Source organism: Brachyhypopomus gauderio, chromosome 10 (genome assembly GCF_052324685.1).
Source record: "Brachyhypopomus gauderio isolate BG-103 chromosome 10, BGAUD_0.2, whole genome shotgun sequence".
Classification (NCBI taxonomy): Eukaryota; Metazoa; Chordata; class Actinopteri; order Gymnotiformes; family Hypopomidae; genus Brachyhypopomus; species Brachyhypopomus gauderio.
In genome coordinates this window covers 21,409,791-21,432,290 of record NC_135220.1, presented here as the reverse complement: position 1 = coordinate 21,432,290, position 22,500 = coordinate 21,409,791, and the positions used below count along the sequence as shown (strand labels likewise).

Genomic DNA, 22,500 nt, shown 5'->3' with positions numbered 1-22,500 from the left:
ATGATCTCTCACCCTCTGTGGGCCATGATGAGGAAGAAGGTCTGGATGATCCCCTTGGCCGCGAGAGTTTTCCACCGGAGGTCTGAGTAGTCCTCTGACTAATGTTCCGAAACACCCTCAAAACACCTCTAGTCTGAAACACCTCCAGCATAACCTGACTCAGTCCCAACACAGCCGAAACACCCGCAACACAGTCCTGAACACCCCAATGCAGCCTAAAATACCCTCAGCACAGTCTAGAATATCTCTGATATAACCCAGAACACCCCCGATACAGCCAAAAACACACCTGATATTACCCCAAAATAATTGAATGAATTGCTCCCAACACAGCTTGATTCACCCCAAATACAGCCCAGAACACCCCAACACAGCCTGAAATAACATGGAACAACCCATATATGTAACTGTGGTAACCATGATCTTGTGTTTGTTTGTGTGTGTTTATTTGCTTGCAGTTTGATTTTGGGGATGTCTTCCTCCATCAGTCTATTCACACCATAGAGTTCTGCCTGGGCTGCATCTCCAACACCGCGTCCTATCTGCGCTTGTGGGCCCTCAGTCTGGCGCATGCCCGTACGTTTCCCCACACACACTCGTGCACATGCACGCACGCACACACACACACACACACACACGCACACACACAAGATACAGAAGGTGATATATTTTCAATTCACATGTTCTTTACTCTGTTTGCATTGCTGCATATGTGTGTGCGTGCATACGTGTGTGCGCGTGCTTGTGTGTGTGTGTGTGTTTCAGAGCTGTCGGAGGTGCTGTGGACGATGGTTTTGCGTGTGGCTCTGAGGATTAGCTCTAGACTAGGAGTTCTTGTACTAGCTCCTGTCTTCAGTGTGTTTGTCCTGCTTACTGTCTCCATCCTGCTGATCATGGAGGGCCTCTCTGCCTTCCTGCACGCTCTACGTCTGCACTGGTCAGTGCACACGCACAAGCACACACTCTCTCTCTCTCTCTCTCTCTCTCTCTCTCTCTCTCTCTCTCTCTCTCACACACACACACACACACACCTACAGTGGTCAGTAAACAAACAGACACTCACACACACACACACATACACTCACACCTGTAATGGTCTGTACACACACACACACTCACACCTGCAATGGTCTGTACACACACATACACATGAACACACAGCCACACTTACAGAATAATCAGTGCTCACACACACATACACACATGAATGCACCAGTGAGCTGATTCCGGTTCACACATATATACTCTCAAATACTGTTTTACACACTCTTATATTTAAACACACACCATCACAGACACACAAAAATTTTTTATCTCTTGTGTATCTTTCACAAACACACGAAGGCACATAAACACTCACGAGTAGACAAGCTGTCGGACATTTCCTCTTGCTGTAATCCCATTTATATTTTATCTCTCTTAATATCTGGATTAGCACATATTTCATTACAGTGCACTGTATATAATCCATTCCTACCTTCATTCGGTAATCTATCAGAAGCGATTCCTTAACAGTTACTTGTCTTGTTAAGTCATCACTTACATATACACTCTCTCTCTCTCCCTCTCTCACCTTTCTTTATCTCCAGGGTGGAATTTCAAACTAAATTCTACAGTGGAACGGGTGTCAAATTCGCCCCGTTTGACTTCTCTCTCCTGCCCTCTGTCTTCGAGCAGGATGGCTTACTGTGACCAGCGATGAACGCCTCAGTGTTGAGCCCATCTCCCAAAGCTTACTGTGACTCATCACCTACGCTCCTCCACTGACTCAGCAGTAGTGAAGGCAGTGGGCGGGCGTGTCGCCCCCCTCCCACACCCCACTCACCTCCCTCCCACGCCCCACTCACCTCCCTCCCACGCCCCACTCACCTCCCTCCCACACCCCACTCACCTCCCTCCCACGCCCCACTCACCTCCCTCCCACGCCCCACTCACCTCCCTCCCACGCCCCACTCACCTCCCTCCCACACCCCACTCACCTCCCTCCCACGCCCCACTCGCCTCCCTCCCACGCCCCACTCGCCCCTCCACTCATGCCCCCCTTCCTTTTTTTTTAGCAGGATCAGCGAACTGCCTCTGATGACCTCACACATTTCAAGCACATCTGTCACTGGCTACCAGCACTGGTTCCATTTAATTAAGTGTTTGTCAGCATTGGCCCTGCTGTTATATTTATATTTAGAGATACAAGTCCTGTTTGATAACCATATTTATTCACATGCATTTTACATCATATCAGATTTCAAAAGTGCCATAAGTATTTTTCAATACGCAGTTTTGTATGCTACACTGAAATGAGAACACTTTGGCTAGTCATCTCCTCCATGACTCCTAAACTCTCGCAGACACAAATAACTTGTGATGTTGCAGGTAAACTTTTACAAGTGGTAAACATGTCATGTAGCATTAGTCTGTGTCATACTAGTGTTTTCATCCAGATTTTCATGGAGTACAGTATTAAAGCATACTTTGCAAAAACAGAGTCCTGATAGTGGTTCATCTTTCTCATTTGTAGGTTTTTTTTACTTTAAGGTAGTGGTGTCCTGATTTACCTGGAAATTTACTTTCAGCATGCACATCTCTAATATGCAGGGCCAACTGAGGGGTTTGATTATCTGCATCAAATGTTTAGATAGATCTAAACTCTAAAGATTCTCCAGGAACTAAACTCTACAGGCACTAGATCTCCAGGAACTAAACTATATATGCTGGATGTCCAGGAATTCTAGATGCTAGATCTTTAGGAACTAAATGCCAGACATTCATTTTTATGTTCAATGTGGAACACACCTTTAAAGTTCACGTTTGTGGCTTCAACGACAACAGTGCTTTTAAAGTGTGTCTTAAACTAATGTTTCAAGTTAGCATTCCTTCGCAGTTTGGCTTAGACTGTCCTAGGAAAGAGCAGTTATTGTAGGGAAAAGCAATTCTTGGTGTTAATAGGCGTCATCTTATTATAACTGCTCACAACGTCATGTTTCCTTCACGTAAACTGAAGGGAGGAATCTCCTGAGTTGTTGTGGAGACCCACTACTTTCTGTAAGACTGGAATGTCTCAGACTTTTGTTTTTAGTAAAACGACAGAAACTGGAACCACAGCCTTTCAGAGGATCTCACTCGATGGTGCTCATTCATCTGTCAAAGATGGATTTTCAACAGCTTCCGTTGACATCTTCGCATGTGACGACACACAAGCAGACATAACATCAGTTTAGAACTAAATAATCAGTAAAAAAATGTACTGCATGGGAATTAGAAGAAGGAAGAACATTTTAATGTTTTTTAGAGAATGTTACAGAAACCGTCTGTCTCCTACAGCCAGTATGCATCATCTTGCGAAGCAGTAAAATATAATGAACATCACAATCACTTTTCAAAGGAATGCTTAAACATAGACCTAATGCTTTTTGATCTTACAAAATGATGTATAGAAGACGTATTCATGTATTTAATAACAAAGAAGTCATTCGCTTCCCCAAAAGATTAGCTTTGGGGAAGCGAATATTGTGTTATAGCTCGCCCTGAGAAACGTCCATTTTCGTCCCGTCCCGCCAATACGAGCTAAATGTAGGTTACCCCTAATGAATTGAAGGACGGATCCATTCATCGTTTAAAACGAATACATATTCTTAGAAGATACAAACGTTACATTAACGTTTAGGTATAATAGTACATGTTTTGACTAAAGTGGCTAAAAAGAAACCTCGTTTTAAGTAAATCTGTCGTTATACACATAGTAGTTTTGTTGTATCTTAATGGTAGCGCCCCAAGACAATTTTCGCGCCTGCGCTGTAGTCCGGTTGCTACTGGGCAGAAAAAAAGCAAGTACACGAAATGGCGTCTGCAGCAGGTAAATTAATATTTGCCGGCGAAAAACATATTTGTACGCAGAAATTGCATTGTTTCACATTAAAATTATAAGACTAATTGGTTGGCGTCGCGGCTGTGCATAATAACGACACACAATCGTTTTTTCTTGCACAGCGTTGTCGTTGAGTTAGCTCCTCCGGCTAGTTTCCCTCATAGCGACCGGTGCGTGGTAACGCTGCTGGCTAAGCTAACGGCCCCTGGCTACATCCAGAACGGGGTGTGCGGCGACACGACCAATTCACCACAAACCACTAGATTTAAGTATCAGATGTAAACTGATTAGAGACGTTTGTGAACGACCCCGTTATAATGTCGTGTGCTGTGATTTGTAGATAGCGGGCTTGCTGTGTGACCCGCGATGCTAGCGGCTTGGCTAACTGCATAACCGGGTCGGTGGACGTTAAATGACCGACGTGGACGTGTAGCATTCTGTGTCTAACGTCCTCCCGTGACTCTGCCTAACGGTTAGCCAGTACGTTCGTAATTCCGCTTTTTAAATCCGTCGGTGGCTGTGTGACGAGTTTACCGGCCAACCGACACGGCGGCCGTGCAGCTGGCCCGTTGGCCCGTTACCCAGCTTTGTGTTTGGATGAACCAGCGGTGAATTTAATTCGTATTAGTGTTGGGAAGTGTCGTTACTCGCAGCGCTGGGAACGTTTATTTTTCCCTGTTCGTGTGTGTGTGTGTGTGTGTGTGTGTGTGTGTGTTGAGCACACAGATGTGTGTAGATAGCTGAGATTTGTTTGGGTCACCGTCTTTTGTCTAACCGATAGACGAAGAGTGGAAAACGGCAAGCAGGCGTCTGCCCACTGAACGAAGGATACGAGAACTTTATAAAACTCACCACAGACGTGGTGGTGTGTAAAACGAACCCCACAGAATAGATACTACCTCTCCTGAGAAATACTGGGTGATTTGGAAGGTTTTGTGGTTGATTGCACATTTTAACGGCTTATTGATTGTGTGTGATGTCGAGGATTCTAGTATTTCCCAAACAGTAGAAGAATAAATTAACGCACCCAGAAGATGCACCTTGGTGAAGGAAATGCATAACAATTTTGTCATTTAATGTTCTGCATTTGTCGGGTGTTTGTCCCGAATGAATTAAGTATTTTTAATAATAAATGTGTTTAGCGTTACTGAAACGCTTTGATGAGAAATCGACGAATGGTCTGGGCACTAAGAACATTTAATTTATGATACTCGAAAATGTCACTCCCCGAGACTGGGTCGTACTAATCAATGTGTCATCATGTTGAGTATGTGTGGAATTGGTGCTTGTCCCCTTATTGAAGATGGCTGCATTTGGTCATCAGTGTTTGGTTTTTATATGGCAATATGTCTCTGTATCCATCACCGTTTTTGTTTATTTAGTGATGTGGACATCATAACAGGAAAATCTAGATAAAGGTCGCTGTGATGGCTTCTTGCCTTTTTAAAAGTAATTTGTTGTTGTTTCAGATTACAACAGTTATGGACAGACTGGAGGACAGCAGGGGTAAGAATACACGGGTTTGATTTTTTTGTAAAACTGCTGCTCAGCTTAAATCTGATAGCATAAGCAGCACATTTTGATGCTTTCGTGGCTCATCTGTCTCTGGAGCACGAGACAAGGCCACACTGTGCTGCTGTGCAGCTTCTCTGTGGGGCTGTGGACCCATTCCAGAAATGCTGTCCCTGAACGTGGGACATTTAGGATCCAGTATTACAGGAAGGTTATTTTGGTTTAAGTGATTTTGTGCATCTTTGTTCAGGTACGGCTCCTACGCCGCCCAGCCCTCACAGACCTACGGCCAAGGCGCCCAGGTAAAGCGCCACACACCTCAGCCACACACCTCCGTCGAACACTACATCACTCTGACCTGTTAGAAAGTCAACTGAAGTGTGCGTCTGATCACGAGCCTTTTCTGTTTGGGTAGCAGTCGTACGGCCAGCAGCAGGGTTACGGCTCATATACCCAGCCTGCGGACTCCGCCTACTCCCAGGCAAGCAGCACATCTGGGGGGTACAGTCAGCAAGCCTATGGGTCCTCATACGGCCAGCAGCCTCCAGCCAGCGGTGAGTCATTCGTAGTAGTAGAGTTAAAAGAGGATCACCCACCCCCATCGTATTATAATTAACAAATTGCGCCTGCGACTGTAGGTGGCTACAGTGCCCCTCCCACAGGGTCTCAGGGCTACAGCCAGCCCGTGCAGGGTTATGGAGCCGGGGGATACGACACTTCCACGGCTGCTGCCGCTGCAGCCGCTGCTGCTGCCTCCTCCACAGGCAGCCAGGCCACGTATGGCAGCCAGGCTGCTTACGGAGCCCAGCCCGCCTATCCTGGATATGGACAACAGCCTGCCTCCTCTGCCCCTCCCAGGTACTTCCTGTTTCTTCCTGTTATTGGAGGTGAATGGGTCTCTCCGTCTTTTATGGAGGGTTAGTGAAAGTGTTGCGTGCAGTTTTGTTGATTGCATTTCTAGCTGTTGATGCAGTTTGTCCTCCTCAGTTACAGCGCTAGTAGTCAGCCCCCTTCTGGATACGAACAGAACTCCTACACACAGCCCCCCCAGCAGGGGTCGTACTCACAGCAGCAGGGAGGCTACCAGAGCCAGCAAGGGGGCTATGGACAGCAAAGTTCATACAGCCAGCAGAGTGGATACCAGCAGCAGGCCCCACCCCAACAACAAGCCCCACCCTCCAGCTATGCTCCTCCCTCTGGTTCTTATGGACAACCTCCTGCCAGTCAGTATGGCCAACAGGGCAGCAGTGCATATGGCCAGAATGATTATAAACCACCCAGTCAGTATGGTAAGTTAGTGCTACTCATTATGTGGGTTGAGGGTTTTGCACATGCCTCCTGTTGCGATCATAAACCATAAATCAAAACCCATAAATGCTCTGATATGAAAATTCATGGCTTTTACCAAAAACTGATAAATGTAATAAAAATATATATCAAGAATTTCCATAATTTTTGGCTAGATCAGCATAAAGGCCAGTTTTAGAGCAGTTGTTTTGTTCATTGTCTGATGCAGATAGTTGGCTTCTGTATTAGACCACTTCTATTTGTAATATCTTTGGCTGTTGTCAGCCCAAAGCTAAGAGTGTGTGTGTGTGTGTGTGTGTGTGTGTGTGTGTGTGTGTGTGTGGATCCTGCAGGTAGCTACAGGCAGGACCACCAGAACGGCATGGGAGGGGGTGGCTACTCTGGCCCAGACTCTGGTGGCTACGGGGGCTCTGGAGAGGGCCGTGGAATGGGAGGGGGGGACAGCCGTGGGCGTGGCCGCGGGGGGTTTGACCGGGGCATGATGCGAGGAGGAGGAGGCAGTGGAATGCGTGGGGGCATGAATCGTGGAGGCATGGGGTAAGTGTGAACTTGGTACACTGTTCTTTTCCCCTCCATACAGGAGCTATGAACGGCCATGCAGGACTGGAGAGTTGTGCTAAATTAACCCAAATGAGGTTTCCACAGTTAGTGTGGTTTACTGTGCTATAGGAAGTGAAGTGTAGCACCTTGGGAATTAAATCGGGTGCAGGCTAGTTCTGGGATGGCAGTTCAAGGTAGTTCTGGGATCACAGTTCTAGAACAACAGTATAGATACACAGGCAAATATTGAAGTTCCAAATACAAGATGGACAGGAAGGTCCTTAAGCCTGGTTTATACTTTCGCGAGCGACCGCAGCGCGCGGCTCCGCCCACCTCGCGCAACCCTGCGCGAGCGGTGTAGGCGTTTATACTTTCGCGAGCGTCGCTGCAGTGTTCTCCGAAACGATAGGTGGCAGTGGAGAATAAAAATCCCATGCAAAACCGGTGAAAGAACATTTTTACCTGACCAGAGACCGTATATATACACATCAGGCATCAAACGTAAATATGGCTTTGCAGTGTTGTCCGAAACGCTACGTTAACAAATACGAGCCTCTTGTAATTCCAGGACGAAACATGAGAGAACGTGAAGACGTTAAACGTCTGGGCGTTTTGAAAATAAACAACCATTAAATAATGTGATAAAAAAGCGAATTATTTCGATTCATTTCGAGTATGTGTATAAATATTTAACTTAATTAAGTTTAACGTGCTGGGAAATATTGAAATGGACCTTTAAAGTGACGTACAAGTGCTTTAATTCCACCTTGTTTAGGTGTATGAGCCCGGCAAACATGACTTTGTCCATCGCGCTGAAGCGCGGCGCGCGCGCGAAGTTACAAAATTCGAGAGGTGCACGACCTCGCGCCGCGACAGCGCGCGAGGCCCTCGCGCACTGGCGGAGCCACAGCGATTACGTCATTTTCGCCGCGCGGACCCTCGCGCCGCTTGCGGCGCGTCGAGTATAAACCAGGCTTTATGCTGCTCTCCTTGGTCACATGACCTACGGTAAAGGCTTATATAGCTAGAAGTTTGTACTAAGCTTTAGACAAATCTTTCTCACAGTATGTATTCATAAAGAATCATGAGTTAAATATGATGTTGTAGGCATGAGACCTGAGCTTTTAACTGTTGGTGGCTGCCTAGGGGTTTAGTGAGCCTTAACCCTCAGATTGACCTGGGATGATAATATTGAGTTCTAGTTTTAGGGAATTATCTTGGGTTTCTCTACAGCCCTATGCTGTTAGATTGACCTCTGTGAAAGGGTAAACTCATAACCAAGATGAAAGAAGCACTGGCCAATTTTCTTGCAGGTAGGTAGATTGAAATCTGTTTTGGAAGTGTCAAAGGGGGAAAAAAAGACTAAACATGGCATAGTGTTCATATTTGTTTTTGTATTCCCCTCCAGATTAAGGGTGTGCAAAAGGTTTTGAAGCTTTTGAAAATGTTTCCAAAAGGGTATAAAATACTTCTCAAAGTTTACATATAATCCAGTTTTTGAGATGAATCGGTGGTCTTTGAAAGTGAATGCAGTGTTTTGAAAACATCACAAATATCATTTCAACGTATTCCCAAGGAATCTGATTTTTGAACTTGATTTTGTAATCAACACTCAAATTAGCAGTGTAACTTCTCCCCTTGGGTAAGAGAGCTTCCTCTGGCTTTGTTAGTAGTTAGTGGACTCCCAGCAGTTTACACCTGTTAACACACACGCTGCATCCATTTTCTTTTTCCCCTCTCAGTTTTGGGAGTAATATTTTTTATCAGTAAATATTTGATAAAGTGATTATTGCATTTGTCTCTTGTGAAGTGAATGAGCAATTTTTTCTTTAACATGCTTTGTCGCATTTATACGCTGCAGGTAACAAAGTGAGACCATGTTAACAGAGCAGTACTTTTACAGTACTGCTGCTCAGTTCAGTGTGGGCCAGCAGCCTTTTCAAATGGGGACATAAAGAGTTGATCATCATTTAAAGTGGAGACGTGGGTCAAGTGTCTTTACACGCCTGGGGGAAAGCAAAAGAATTCTGTTTTTTAACAAAAAAAAAAAAAAAAAAAACCACAACCCTAAAACCTTGTAATGGTAACTTTCATGTTGATCTTTGATAGCCTTTATACTTTGTGTAAATATCTTAGAGGCATTTGTTAACAAACAAAAATCGTGTGTATTATGGTATCCTTGTTTTTTGTTTTTGTTTACATTTTTTTTCCCTTTTGACTGAAAGTGCCTGTACCGGGTTTCTGTAAGCAGATTGTTTCAGACGCAGCCAGAGCTGCTCGGTGACGCCCCGTTGTCCCAGCACACGTGCTCTGTACATGGAGAGATCCCGCACCACGGCTGCTTTTTGCCGTCTGCTGAGCACAGGAAAGCATCTATTCACCCCCATGAGCTTTTGCTCGTCTAGTGTATCTTTAAAAATTTGTTTAGTAATCCTGTAGCTGGCCTGTGTCTGAAACAATTACATCTTCCCATATTTGTGTGTATTTAAAACTAAATAAGGGTTTTTTTTTCCAACCCTGTGGTAATAAAGACCCCAGCCCTGATGTTATTTTCTAACATTTACAACCTAGTCATTGTTCAGCCACTAATATGTAAAGCACTTTATTAAACGAAAAGCATTTGTCATTAGAGTAATAGATCTCACGGCCCCCCACCCCACCTCCCAAGTGTTAGAGACATTGTAACTAGAGTTGGGGTTAAGGGTGCCTTGTTGGGGAGGTTGCAGAGTCAGAAATGTACAGTCTCCCTCCCCCCGTAACCCCCCTTTTGTGGTCCTGAAGTGACTTTTTAAGGGAAAATCGGCTTCATATCTCCGCCTATTCCCCCCCCAGCATCGCTGGAGACAGAGGTGGCTTCATTAAGCCCGGTGGTAAGTTTTAACGAGAATTATAAGAGCATATACACTAGATCACAAAGTGAATGTTTGTTTTTCGTGCTTCCACCTTTCATGGGTATTTGATTGTTACTGAGGGGAGTTTTGATTTCTTTGTGAAAACGCTTATACAAAGACACACACTGCTGGCTAGCATTTTAAGGGTTTTCATGAACGATTATCCATTGGTTGAGAGGGTTGATGCAGTTAAAAGTGTTATGGGTAAAAACAAAAACCAAACAAACTCCTTCTCCCAAGTGTTGTAACATATTTAGGATGTAATGGTAACTGACTGTTCATTACATTGTCAGTATGGATTTATTTCCTTTGAAATTAAGGTGTGGAGTTTAATTTGGAATTCTGGGTTTCAAAGGTTTATTTTTTTGTATTGTTGGCACACTTACCCAAAAAAAGAAAAATGAAAATTAAGTTTAGGAATATTGGGTGTTTTTAATAGATTCCCTTTGAATACTTTAGGCTATAAAATTCAAACCACTACTCTGTGGAGTGTAACACAATGGTATTTTTTTTCCCTCTTGGTTTTGAATGCTCAGAGGACCAAGTGTACCAGTGACATGGTTACCTGGGGAATCTTTTACCTGGAGTTGGTAGCACGGTCTTGTCAGGTGCACAGGAAGTGAGGCGTGTAGACTAACTTCTCTCTTCCTCTCTCTCTCCTTCTCCTCCCTTACCTTTATCAGGACCAGAACCAGACATGGGTAAGCCCAGCTTTCTTCAGGTTGTGATTGTGATTGTGGTTCTGCCCACCTGGATGCTGACTGTGGTCCGTGTGCGCCTGTAGGCCGTCCAGAGGAGCAGGATGACTCTGAGAACAGCACGATTTACATCACCGGCCTGACTGAGAACGCTACGCTGGATGAAGTGGCTGACTTCTTCAAACACAGCGGCATCATCAAGGTGTGTGTAGCTGTGCCTGGGGCTCCCTGTGCACCTGAGCTTTGGTCTTCCTGCCATCTCATGTTTCAGTACAGACTCTCTGCCACCAGCAGTTGTTGCATCCGAATATCAGACCCCTTTGTGCAAATGCTGAGATCATTGATCACCTTTTATGATTGTTTCTCTAGATAAACAAGCGTACTGGCCTTCCTGCTGTAAACATCTATACAGACAAGGAGACGGGCAAACCGAAGGGTGATGCCACCCTTTCCTACGAGGACCCTCCCGCTGCCAAGGCCGCGGTGGAATGGTTCGACGGTAGGTGCCGGTCCACCTCCTGTGGCTTATTGATCAAGTGCAACAGAACTCCCAGTACCATTTGGAATTGTCACTGTCCGTTGATGTTTGCCTCTGTATACAAGTTTAGACGTTTGCGTCCAAACACGGGCACAGCAGTTAAACGTACAGTCCGAAAGCTGGCGGTCACTCCTGACGCACGTCGTTCATCTCGCGAAATTGCTGCGAGTGTGAGGCATAAACGTGTGCTCCTGTGCTGGTGTCCAGGTAAGGACTTCCAGGGGAAGAAGCTGAAGGTGTCGATGGCGCGTCGGAAGCCCACGATGGGGATGATGCGTGGGGGTATGCCCATGAGAGGGGACCGTGGGGGCATGATGACCCGAGGAGGTATGCACCAAAAAACCTTTTTAGTGTGTCTGGCTGTAGTCGCCCTAATGCATACAACAGCACACAAGACCCAAATCATCTTTTTCAGTAGTTACTGGAAATGTGTACAATGTTTTAAGCATGCAGTGTAGAGCTGGTAAAGAGCTGGTGTCCCCTGCAGGGATGATGGGTCGTGGTGGTATGGGGCGTGGTGGCGAGCGAGGCGTGTTTGGACCCCGTGGTGGCCCGCGAGGCATGGGCCGCGGAGGACCGTCGGGCGGGAACATGCAGCAGCGTGCAGGAGACTGGCAGTGCCCCAATGCGTAAGCTCTGACGCACACACACACAATCCTGCTCATTCATTCTCTCTCTCCCTCTGTATCACACTGCTTGGTCCTCTAGCCCCTTTGCTAGTCACTGTCTGGATCCAATGCACACAGACCTAACCTGAACTTGTCAACAAACCTGGCATGAAGTATTTGAAAACCTGAATGTTTCTCAGCACTTACTGGAGTATTTCCTCCGGGCTCAGGTTACTGAGAACACTTAACCATATCTAAACTCTTTTTAAAGTCTTAAACTGGTATGTAGAAAAGACTTCCAGCACAACCAACAAGCGGACACATTACCTAATCAGAGCGCACACGCTCAGTTCTTTAGCCCAGCACAAAGCTTCTTGCAGAGCTAGCAGCGCTAAGCTAGAGATTTGTAAGAAATGATTCATTCACAAGGCAGTTGATCACATATGTTTGTGCAACTGGTTCTATTGAGTTGAGGTCAGGACCCTGTGCAGGCCAGTCAAGTTCATCCACACCAGACTCTGCCATCCATTTCTTTCTTTAGCACCAGTGCACAGTCATGTTAGAAGAGGAAGGGGCCAGCTCCAAACTGTTTCCACAAAGTTGGGAGCTTGGAATTGTACTCAAGCATTGAGAGTTCCTTTCACTGGAACTAAGGGGCCAAGCCCAGCTCCTGAAAAACAACCCCACACCATAATCCCCCCCCTCCACCGAACTTTAAACTTAGCACAACGCAGTCAGACAAGTACCATTCTCCTGTCAACCACCAAACCCAGACTTGTTCAACAGATTGCCAGATGGAGAAGTGCAATTTGTCACTGAGACCGCTCCTCCACTGCTCTAGAGTCCAGTGTCTGCGTGCTTTACACCACTGCATCCGACGCTTTGCATTGCACTTGGTGATGTGTGGCTTGGATGCAGCTGCTCAACCATGGAAATCTATTCCATAAAGCTCTCTGCGCACTGTTCTTGAGCTAATCTGAAGGCCACGTGAAGTTTGGATGTTTGTTGTGATTGACTCTGCAGAAAGTTGGTGACCTCTTTCCACTATGTGCTTCAGCATCCGCTGACCCCACTCCGTTAGTTTGTGGCATACCACTTCGTGGCTGAGTTGTTGTCATTCCCAAACACTTCAATTTTCTTATAATACAGTTGACAGTTGACTATGGAATATTTAGGAGCAAGGAAATTTCATGACTGGATTAATTGCACAGGTGGCATCCTACCACAGTTCCACATCGGAATTCTCTGAGCTCCTGAGAGCGACCCATTCTGTATGCCTATCTGCTTAATTTTATACACCTGTGGCCATGGAAGTGATTGGAACTCCTGATTCCGATAATTTGGATAGGTGTGTGAATACTTTTGGCCATATACAGTAGTGTATGTCCAGGTGCAGTTTTCCCTTGATTGATGCTCTTTGTTTTGACAGTGGCTGTGGTAACCAGAACTTTGCCTGGCGGATGGAGTGTAACCAGTGCAAGGCACCCAAACCTGAAGGATTCGGACCTCCTCCTTTCCCTCCAGGTACGCACACTGGGCTGGTGTTTCTCCTGCTCTTGGCCTGGGTCTCACAGTGACCTGCTGGGAGCTGAATGTGCTGTATTGGGGCAGGAGGGTGTTGCACTACACACAGCCCTTTTCCACCACCAAGGGACCATTCCAGTTCACGAACCTAATCTGGAACCTTTCCTTGCATTTCCACCATAATATGTAGGTTTCGAGAACCCTCGAATGAATGACGTCACATTTACGCCTCTCAAAGGACACAAGATCACTTTACAATTAATACACACAGCTTTTTCAGTCACACACCCCTCGCCTGTGCACCAGGACACACCTTCTGCTGGTGATGCATCCTTTGTTCTAGCAAACATTGGTTCTGGTTCCTTGTTGGTGACGGGGCTAACGGTGAGGCCGAGTGCCCTGGTGGCTTCTGGTATAGGAGTGTAAGTGTCCCTCGGTCCTATTGGAGGCCACGTACTGCAGATCTACAGCCTCACCTAAGGCTGGTTTTGACGAGTGTGACGGGACAAAGCAGAATTAGGATTCAAGGACTAAAGTGTTGAATCTATCCCTCTGAGACCTCTCATTATTTAAGAAGCTGCTACAGTGAGTGCTCACCAGCTGCTGTGCTGCGCAGGTGGTGACCGTGGTCGTGGGGGTCCGGGCGGCATGCGTGGAGGTCGTGGCATGGACCGGGGAGGGCCTGGAGGTCCGGGGGGACCCGGCGGCTTCCGCGGTGGCCGAGGCGGTGACCGTGGCGGGGGCTTCCGAGGTGGCCGTGGAATGGACAGAGGTGGATTTGGTGGGAGGGGCAGAGGCGGCCCTCCCATGGATGACATGGGACGAAGGGGGCGGGGAATGGGACCGCCTGGCAAGATGATGGATATGAAGTGAGTAATTCTCATTTAACTGTTCCCAGATCAGGTATATATGGAGACCAAAAAATTCTAATTGGGATTTACTGAGGATATATATAAATGAACTAATGCTTGATTGTCTTTTTTTACTCAGGGGAGAGCACCGTCAGGAGAGGAGGGACAGACCGTACTAAGAATGGAATCTCCCCACAACCCCACACACATTTTTTCCATGCAAAAGATTTTAAACTTGTAATTCCATATTTATAATGGTTAGTATGGGAATTGTGACTGCGCTCCAAGTAGTCCTCAGTAACCTTTTTATTTTTTATTTCTAATGCTTTGTTTTAGTTCATCTGTTTTATTTACGTCCTTTTTGTGCTCCTTGTTCTGGTTGCCAGCTGATGGTGAATCCAGACTCCATGCATGTTCAGTGTACAGGCAGAGTTTGTGCAAAATGTTTATTGTGGAACAAACTTTTTTTATTTTTACGCTGAGTACCCTGTTTTGTTTTGACCTGCCCTCTCCCTGTATAAAATGTTGGATTAAAAAATGGCAATTAGTCCAAGCTCTCAGTCCTCTTTTTAGTGTTCACTTTAGGAGCAAAAACCTTGTCAATTATTTTGCATGAATGTATGTTATGCAAAGACGGTTCATGGGAACATCGATCAAAACTAGGTAAAGTTTAGGATCCTCTACGTTAGGGTGAGTGCCAGATTTGGTGAGGTGAAAATGTGTGGGGGTCCATCCATTCAGCCTGGAGTTTGGAGGGGAAGAGAGGGGTGGTATAGTATAGAATAGTGCACACTGCCATCTTCTGGTCAAATATAAAATATACAATTACGATTCATTTCGTTATTAATTTCAACACTTGAAATTGCTAAAGAAAAGCTAACATTTTCTGAGCCTCGGCACCCAGCTCACTGCCTCTGAGATCCCTACTGTGCGTTTTTTAAATATCTAGGTTAAGAAACCATCTCGACTCAAAACCGAACTGCATAATTTACGCCATGTGTAGTTATTCTGGCACCATCACCTGAGTGTCGTTTTAGTGGATCCCGGATACTTTCGTTTGGTGAGGGGGGGGGGGGGGGTGTCTAAAAGTCTTGCCGTCATAGAAAAATTGCGAGTCATGTTCGTTAAAAATGCCTCCCAGCCGCCTCGTAAATTTCATACTAGTAATATTCGGCTCATGATCTTAATTTCGTGCATTTTTATTCTTGAGATCTACGACCTTTACGTCACATTGCAGAGTCCCGCTGTTCGGCGCTTTGCGTCGTTTTTGGCGATCAAACTACGTCACCCAGCAGGACGCGATATTTCCCCTCGTACTGTACGATATTTCCCCTCGTACATTTCCATCATTCCTCTAACTGTGAGCTCCGCCTCTGATAAGGGAAGCGATGCTGATTTCGCAGGATGACACACATTTTAAGTCCCTCTAAGAAGAAAGATCCCTGTCCCACAGACGCTCGGCACCACGCAGCCGGTGAGGTGGAGCAGATGTAGAGATGTGGAGTAGAGGGAACACGTCGCATCTTTAAACGGTCCCGTCCGCAGCTGTTCGCCCGCTCACAGATTCACCCAGTGGCGTCAGAGCGTGAGGAACATGAACGAACCCGTCAAAAGCCTCCCGTCCCCCGTATCTTCAGATACACAAGGTCCCGGTTCCGATACTTACAAAGGATGGCTTTTTAAATGGACCAACTATCTGAAGGGCTACCAGCGCCGGTGGTTCGTCCTCAGGAACGGCCTTCTGTCCTACTACAGGTAACCCAGCTTCGCCATACCTAGTGGGTTCATCTGCAGTCGCCACGACCCAACTGGGCTTTTCAGCAGCACGTTTGGATTCTCTGTTGTTTTTCTAACACGTATCCTGTTTTCTTTCAGTACCTTCCTTCCGTGATCAATACGCAGTGATGGCTGGTGTAGTCTAATGTGACCTAATATCCATGACCTGTCTTGACCATTATTACCTTTTTGGGGATGAGACGCTCTGAGTTACTGGAAAAGTTTCAAAGCTGTTCGTTGTTTATTTTATTTTATTTATTAAGCTAATATCCGATCACGTAGTAGCGTGTCTGTAGCAAGAAATCATGAAAGAAAATGAAAACGTGTGTCAGGCGTTTGTGGTGTTTACTGGTCGCCTGCAGCAATGTTTTCCCATTTATCAGACGTGCTGGTGACATTTAAATCATTTTTTAATTAAATCATATTTTGCCATCGGCAGTTGTGTACAGACCAAGTGCATCAGGGATGGAGAAGTATCCGTGCTTTAATGAACCCTGTTTTCCACAGAACCATTCAAAAACATGTGCGGCGACCTGATAAAGTGCTGCTCATGTATTAGTCTTTCATCGGCCTTTATTCTTACCTGCCAACGAGGCCGTGTGCGTGTGACACGGGGCAAAAACGGGTCATCCTCGCGGTAACAGGGTCATATTGTATTCATCACCACCTGCGCTTAAAGTCTTCTTACGTGCAGCAGTTAAATTATTCATGTGTATTTGATGTGAATGAATGGTTCTAACATGCGCGCGCGCGTGTGTGTGTATGCAGGACTCAGGCAGAGATGGCACACACCTGCCGTGGCACCATCACCTTGGCGACGGTACACATAGAGGTGGGCGACACCTGTCACCTGGTGTTGACGAGCGGGGGGCGGAGCTACCACCTAAAGGCCAGTTCGGAGGGGGAGTGTCAGCGGTGGGTTTCTGCCCTGCAGCAGGCCAAAGCGAACGCCACTCAGATGATGCACCAATCAGGTAAGGACCCCCCCCCCCCAGTGTTTGCAGGGTCGTGTCCAGTTCAGTGTTTTCAACAGTCCTGTTGCAGATGAACATTATGGTAGAGTTCAGATAAGGCAAACACTATGATCAGTACTGATTGACTGGAGGAAGAATAGAATAGAATAGAATTTTAACTGAACTCTCTAACAAAGTTGATTGTCAGGAGCAGCGATGCTAATCAGTCAGACTGAGTTACATTTAAAAAGCTCATGTAATAGCAGTTTGTGTATGATATCACATCTGCAGCATGGATGGTGATAACACCTGCAGTCTTCTTTCATGCGGGCTTTACCCAGGTTTATTCTGGAAGAGTCATGCGCAAATGTTCAGCCTGTCACTTTGATGTTATCCCTCAGTTCTCCACCGCTCCCTCAACTCGAACGTTACAGGAACGTCTCCCTTCTCGGTTCAGAACGTCCTCCTCATCAGATGGCCATCTCTGCTCCATCTTCACTTCACATTTGGACTCACAACATTTGAAGTTAGCAGTAGCTACAAAAGAAAGCTGGTCTGATTGGTTTTCCTGCCTGAGAGTCTGATTTGCGTGACCTGTCCGATCTGTCTGATGTCTTCTGCGAGGAGTCAGAAGCAGATTTCCTGTGGTAAAGTAAAGCTGTTCTCTTCTACCAAGGAAATCACTTGGCATAAACAAAGGCTTCTGCGGCCAGGAGCTGAGCAGGGTGTAGATCAGTGCAGATCAAGTTAGGCGAGATGATGGAACCTGGCGTGACATTTCTACACTGAGAGGATTGAAGACGCTCGTTTAGCGAAGTGACCTCGTGGTGCAAATTCATTCTAGCGCATTGCTGGGACAGCAGACCCGTTTAACTGAGTGGGAGGAGAGAGAGCGTTAGACTCGGAGGATTTGTTTAATTGGTTACATCCTACCACAAGGGTAAAATCGCAGCTGCGGTCTTGTTTGGCTGCGGCCGTCTTTACAGCTATTTGCCTGCAGATGGCGTACATGTTACAGAATTACACACTTCAGCCCCCCCACCCCCTACTCTCCACTCACACTGGATCATGGAGGTCCATGGTGCCATGGTGCTGGAGCGTCTCAGTATTATCACTCAGCTTTTTAGACATACCAGCTTGGTTATTTCATTGTTGCTTAATGAGGGTTGTTTCATTTGCAGAAGCCCACTGGCCATGCAGCACCGCTGACAGCTGTGATGGGTCTAGTTTTTTCTTTTTTTAAATTTCGGATCTGTGGGATTAATGATTTCCCCACGTAACAGAAATGCCCATATCTGAACAATATCCTCTTCTTCATCCTGTGCGTCTGTGTGTACGTGTTGCATGATCTCACACTACTGAATGAAATGACGGCCTGGTGTGTTAACTCCACCTTCTCTGTGTAGGAAGAGAGGAATGGGGGGGTTGAGAAAGAGAAGGGTAAAGAGAGAGAGAGAAAGGCAGGAGAGGGAGGGAGGGAGGGGGGGAGCAGATGGACGTCAGTGTGAGGAGGTGAATGGCTCAGAAGTAAGCGAGCGCTCCTCTCTCCTGACAGCAGGCTGGGGTTCACACAGCTCTCAGCCCGCAGCCCTCGGTGAGTATCAGCGCTTCCTGTGCTGCAGGGAACACAGACATCTGATAGCAGAACACCGTCACGGGCGTCCGCCAGCTAGAGTTCAGAAGGTTCTGTAGATGAGAAAATATCACAAGGACACTGCAGCCTGTGTGTTTGTTCTCCAGCTTTGCAGATATGTGTCTCTGGGAAATGATCATGTATTATTCATATTGGCTAATTCAGCTGTTGTGAAATGTGATCATTTGTGCATTTTTCTAAACTCTGGTTTAATTGGTTTTCCTTTATTGGAGGTTTCCTTTGAGTACCGCAGACACATAGATGTTTACAACACAATTGTGTATCTTTATAACACTATTGTGTATGTTTGTGTGTGAATAGGTGGATGTTTGTGGTGTCGTGTGTATGTGTGTGTGTTTGTGTGTGTGTTGTGTGTGTGTGTGTGTGTGTGTGTTGTGTGTGTGTGTGTGTGTGTGTGTGTGTGTGTGTGTGTGTGTGTGTGTGTGTGTGTTGTGTGTGTGTGTGTGTTGTGTGTGTGTGTGTGTGTGTGTGTGTGTGTGTGTGTGTGTGTGTTGTGTGTGTGTGTGTGTGTGTGTGTGTGTGTGTGTGTGTGTGTGTGTGTGTGTGTGTTGTGTGTGTGTGTGTGTGTTGTGTGTGTGTGTGTGTGTGTGTGTGTGTGTGTGTGTGTGTGTGTGTGTGTGTGTGTGTGTGTGTGTGTGTGTTTTACCTAGTCTGCTGCTGCTCTGCTCTGCTGGTACCAGCTCTGTGGTTGTGGTTGCGTGTGATTAGTGCTCAGAGCTACACCCGAAGCTTCACCCAGTGCTTGGCTGGATGCTGGTGCTTTGGTTCCATCACCTGTAGGCTACTGGACATCTGCTCTTAGGTCCAGGAAACTCTAGAACACAGATCAGTACTTTCCAGAGCACACAGGGGTCCGTTCTGGAACCCAGAGTGGTTCATTCTAGAGCAAACAGCGGTCAGTCTCTTGAGTGGTCATCTTTAGGCAGGCTTGTTTGGTTACTGTGCTTATATTTTCAGTGCATTAGTCCAGTTAGTTGTGAGAAAGAATCTGTCATGAATGGCTCCTTTAATCACAAGGTAATATGGATGTGTAATACACTGTCACAGTTGGTGTACGGTGTCTATGTGTTTATGTGTCTTTCCATTCCACAGACGGCTTTTGATTTCACAATAGATCATAGATCAACAGATTATTAATGAGAATAACTAAGCAGATTAAGGGCACACGTCGGTTGCTCTCCCTCTCACTTCATCTCTCTCTGTCTCTCTTTCTCTTAATCTCCCTCTCACTTCATCTCTCTCTGTCTCTTTCTCTTAGTCTCCCTCTCCCTTCATCTCTCTCTCCCTCTTTCTCTTTGTCTACCCATCATTGTAGACATTGTCATCATTTGTCTACCCTCTTTCCCTCTCTTCTCAGTTTTAATTCAAGGTGGAAATTGGGTTCTCTTACTTTCCCTCTCTCTCTTTCCCTCTCTCTCTCTCTCTCTCTCTCTCTCTCTCTCTCTCTCCCTCTCTCACATACACAAACACACTCTCTCCCTCTCTTTCTCTCGTGTTCTCCCTCTCTCTTGCTCATCTCCTTTTTTCCTCTTTTCTTTCACTCAGTCACTTTCTCCTGCCCTATCTCTCTTCTCTTATATAGCTGTTCGCTCTTTTCCTGTAAGTATCTGTCTTGCAGTTGTTCTGTTCCGCTGTATTAGCGCTGTGCTGTAGTGTGGAGATGTTGCTAATGTGACATTGTATGTTAAAAATATGCGAGGTGTGAGTAATGTGATGGAGTGTGGTAAAACTTTGTGGAGGTGTAAGTAATGTGACCCTGGTCTGTGTGGTAATACTGTGTCGATTTGTTAGTAATGGGATGGATTATGGTAATACTGTGCTGATATGTCAGTATTGTGTTGGATTAGGATTAGGGTTGATATGTGTTGTGGTTGTAAGTGTTGCATCAATGTATTGTATGTTGAAGTGTTAGTAATGTCAGACTGTGGTAATACTGTGTCCTGGTGTTCTGTGTTGATGTGTTGAGGTGTTGAGGTGTCACTGTACTACATGTTGAGGGGTTAGTAATGTCACACTGTGGTAATACTGTGTCCTGGTGTTCTGTGTTGATGTGTTGAGGTGTCACTGTACCACATGTTGAGGGGTTAGTAATGTCAGACTGTGGTAATACTGTGTCCTGGTGTTCTGTGTTGATGTGTTACTGTACCACATGTTGAGGGGTTAGTAATGTCAGACTGTGGTAATACTGTGTCCTGGTGTTCTGTGTTGATGTGTTACTGTACCACATGTTGAGGGGTTAGTAATGTCAGACTGTGGTAATACTGTGTCCTGGTGTTCTGTGTTGATGTGTTGAGGTGTCACTGTACTACATGTTGAGGTGTGGTTCCTGCTGGATGAGTCATACAGACTGGATGAACATGTACTCTGGTCCAGCCTTATCCACACAGCTGAGTTAGTGTCCTATGGGGGATTCTGGCTTTTCTCATTTTCTTTTCCTCTACATTGTCATCCTATTGTGCCCTTGTGTAATTCTCTATTTCTATGTGCCTGTTTCTCCTCTCCTCCTTTTTATCTCCTCTTCTTCTCTCTTCCTCTCCTCCTCTAGTCTTCTCTTCTCTTTTCTCCTCTTCTCTCTCCTCTTTTCTTTTCTCCTTTCTCCTCTCATCTAATCTCTGCCTCTCCTCTCCTCTCTTTCTACCTTTCTTCCTCAGTTTCTCCCTTTCCCCCTCCCTCTGTATTCCCCTCTGCGTAATGTCATGGTGCAGATGTAATGCCATATGCAGACCAGCCTGTGTGTGTTGATCTAGGTTATGACCTGGAGTTCCAAGTAATTGTAGTACATGTGTATCTAGACGTAGTTTAGAAGTCTTTTATTAACGCAGAACTGTAAATTCTGCTGTAAATTCCTACAAAATAAACTTACAATTCACAAAATTCTTTCTTTAGAATATTGATAACATACTCACTTTTTAAGTTACATTTTTTAAAATTACCCTACTAATTGGTAAAGCTTTCTGCTAATTAATAAGTAGTTGTGGTTCACTAATTAACAAATTAATGTTCATGTCATCAGGGAGCTGAGGGTTAGCTGGCAGAGATGTAGCCATGTTGTCTACATGTCTGTAGCCAAGCCAAACACGACAGGGCTGGCAGACACGCTCGATGTGCACGTCCGGTGTGTGAAGATGGTGTACATCTCCACTCTGCAGGAAACATGTATGCTCTGAGCTTCAGCTGTGGTCCCTGGTCGTGGCTTTCAGCCTGTACATCCAAATGACATCAAAGCATTAATACTACTCTGAAATATTAATACATCTATTTCTTATGACCACTGCAATGAGTGCTGTAACGGTGACAGAAGCACACGGGAGGTTCTGCTGGGTCTTGTTTAATGTTCATCTCCATTGTAGACACAACACAACTCAACACTCAATAATATACAAACAGACAGAGGAGCGTAGCATGAGTGTAACTCAAAAACTCAAAACTCAGTCAGCAGTCACATCTAACTTGGCCTGTAAGTGGTAGCTCAGCGAGGTTCAGCAGGACCTGTGGGCTTATATAGGGAGCCAGAGGGATGAGGTACAGGTGCCCGTGATAATGAGCAGTGATAATTGAATGATTGGTAGGTGGGTTTTGATTGGCATCTGGGGAGTGTGCGAGAGGTGGAACGTAGTGAAGTGGGCGGTTCCCCCTTGGAGCCGGTCCGGCCTACTGTGACAACTGCATGTACTGTAACTGTATGTAGTCTGTCTGTATGCTGTCTACCTGTTGTTTGCAAACTTTCTATATCCTCTCTGTGCTCTGCCAATCTGTACTTCCTGTCTGTACCCTGTCTGCCTGTA

The 22,500-nt window shown here is 45.9% G+C and overlaps 3 protein-coding genes across 5 annotated transcripts in view; all 3 read left to right on the top strand.

Moving 5' to 3' along the window:
- atp6v0a2a (ATPase H+ transporting V0 subunit a2a) overlaps positions 1-2,461 on the top strand; it is a 12,717-nt gene extending 10,256 nt beyond the window's left edge. For both annotated transcript variants that reach the window (XM_077020442.1, XM_077020441.1), the window contains exons 17-20: positions 1-80; positions 459-576; positions 766-937; positions 1,590-2,461. The exon at positions 1-80 is cut by the window's left edge and continues 31 nt beyond it. In XM_077020442.1, coding sequence (XP_076876557.1) covers positions 1-80; positions 459-576; positions 766-937; positions 1,590-1,692 — 473 coding nt within the window. In that variant the 3' untranslated portion in view covers positions 1,693-2,461. The remainder of the gene's footprint in view (positions 81-458; positions 577-765; positions 938-1,589) is intronic.
- Positions 2,462-3,738: 1,277 nt separating this feature from the next.
- Positions 3,739-14,879, top strand: ewsr1a (EWS RNA-binding protein 1a). Of its 2 annotated transcripts, none has more exons than XM_077020440.1 (16): positions 3,739-3,850; positions 5,332-5,368; positions 5,625-5,676; positions 5,793-5,928; positions 6,013-6,232; positions 6,362-6,663; positions 7,015-7,219; positions 10,055-10,092; positions 10,797-10,814; positions 10,898-11,013; positions 11,181-11,310; positions 11,557-11,676; positions 11,837-11,978; positions 13,387-13,481; positions 14,098-14,350; positions 14,472-14,879. In XM_077020440.1, the coding sequence occupies exons 1-16, from the start codon at positions 3,835-3,837 to the stop codon at positions 14,509-14,511; spliced, it is 1,920 nt and encodes a 639-aa protein (XP_076876555.1). In that variant the 5' UTR covers positions 3,739-3,834; the 3' UTR covers positions 14,512-14,879. The 2 variants fall into 2 exon arrangements, with proteins under 2 accessions (XP_076876555.1, XP_076876554.1); XM_077020439.1 differs by having other exon boundaries at positions 3,740-3,850; positions 5,790-5,928.
- Positions 14,880-15,531: 652 nt separating this feature from the next.
- Positions 15,532-22,500, top strand: part of osbp2a (oxysterol binding protein 2a) — a 22,451-nt gene continuing 15,482 nt past the window's right edge. The window contains exons 1-2 of the mRNA XM_077020435.1: positions 15,532-16,087; positions 16,877-17,082. Of these exons, the coding sequence (XP_076876550.1) occupies positions 15,927-16,087; positions 16,877-17,082 (367 nt within the window). The 5' untranslated portion in view covers positions 15,532-15,926. The remainder of the gene's footprint in view (positions 16,088-16,876; positions 17,083-22,500) is intronic.

Coding starts and splice junctions, on each gene's coding strand:
- ewsr1a (XM_077020439.1), top strand. Junction 6,233..6,361: donor GCCTCCTCTGCCCCTCCCAG/GTACTTCCTGTT, acceptor TGTCCTCCTCAG/TTACAGCGCTAGTAGTCAGC. Junction 14,351..14,471: donor GGCAAGATGATGGATATGAA/GTGAGTAATTCT, acceptor TTTTTTACTCAG/GGGAGAGCACCGTCAGGAGA.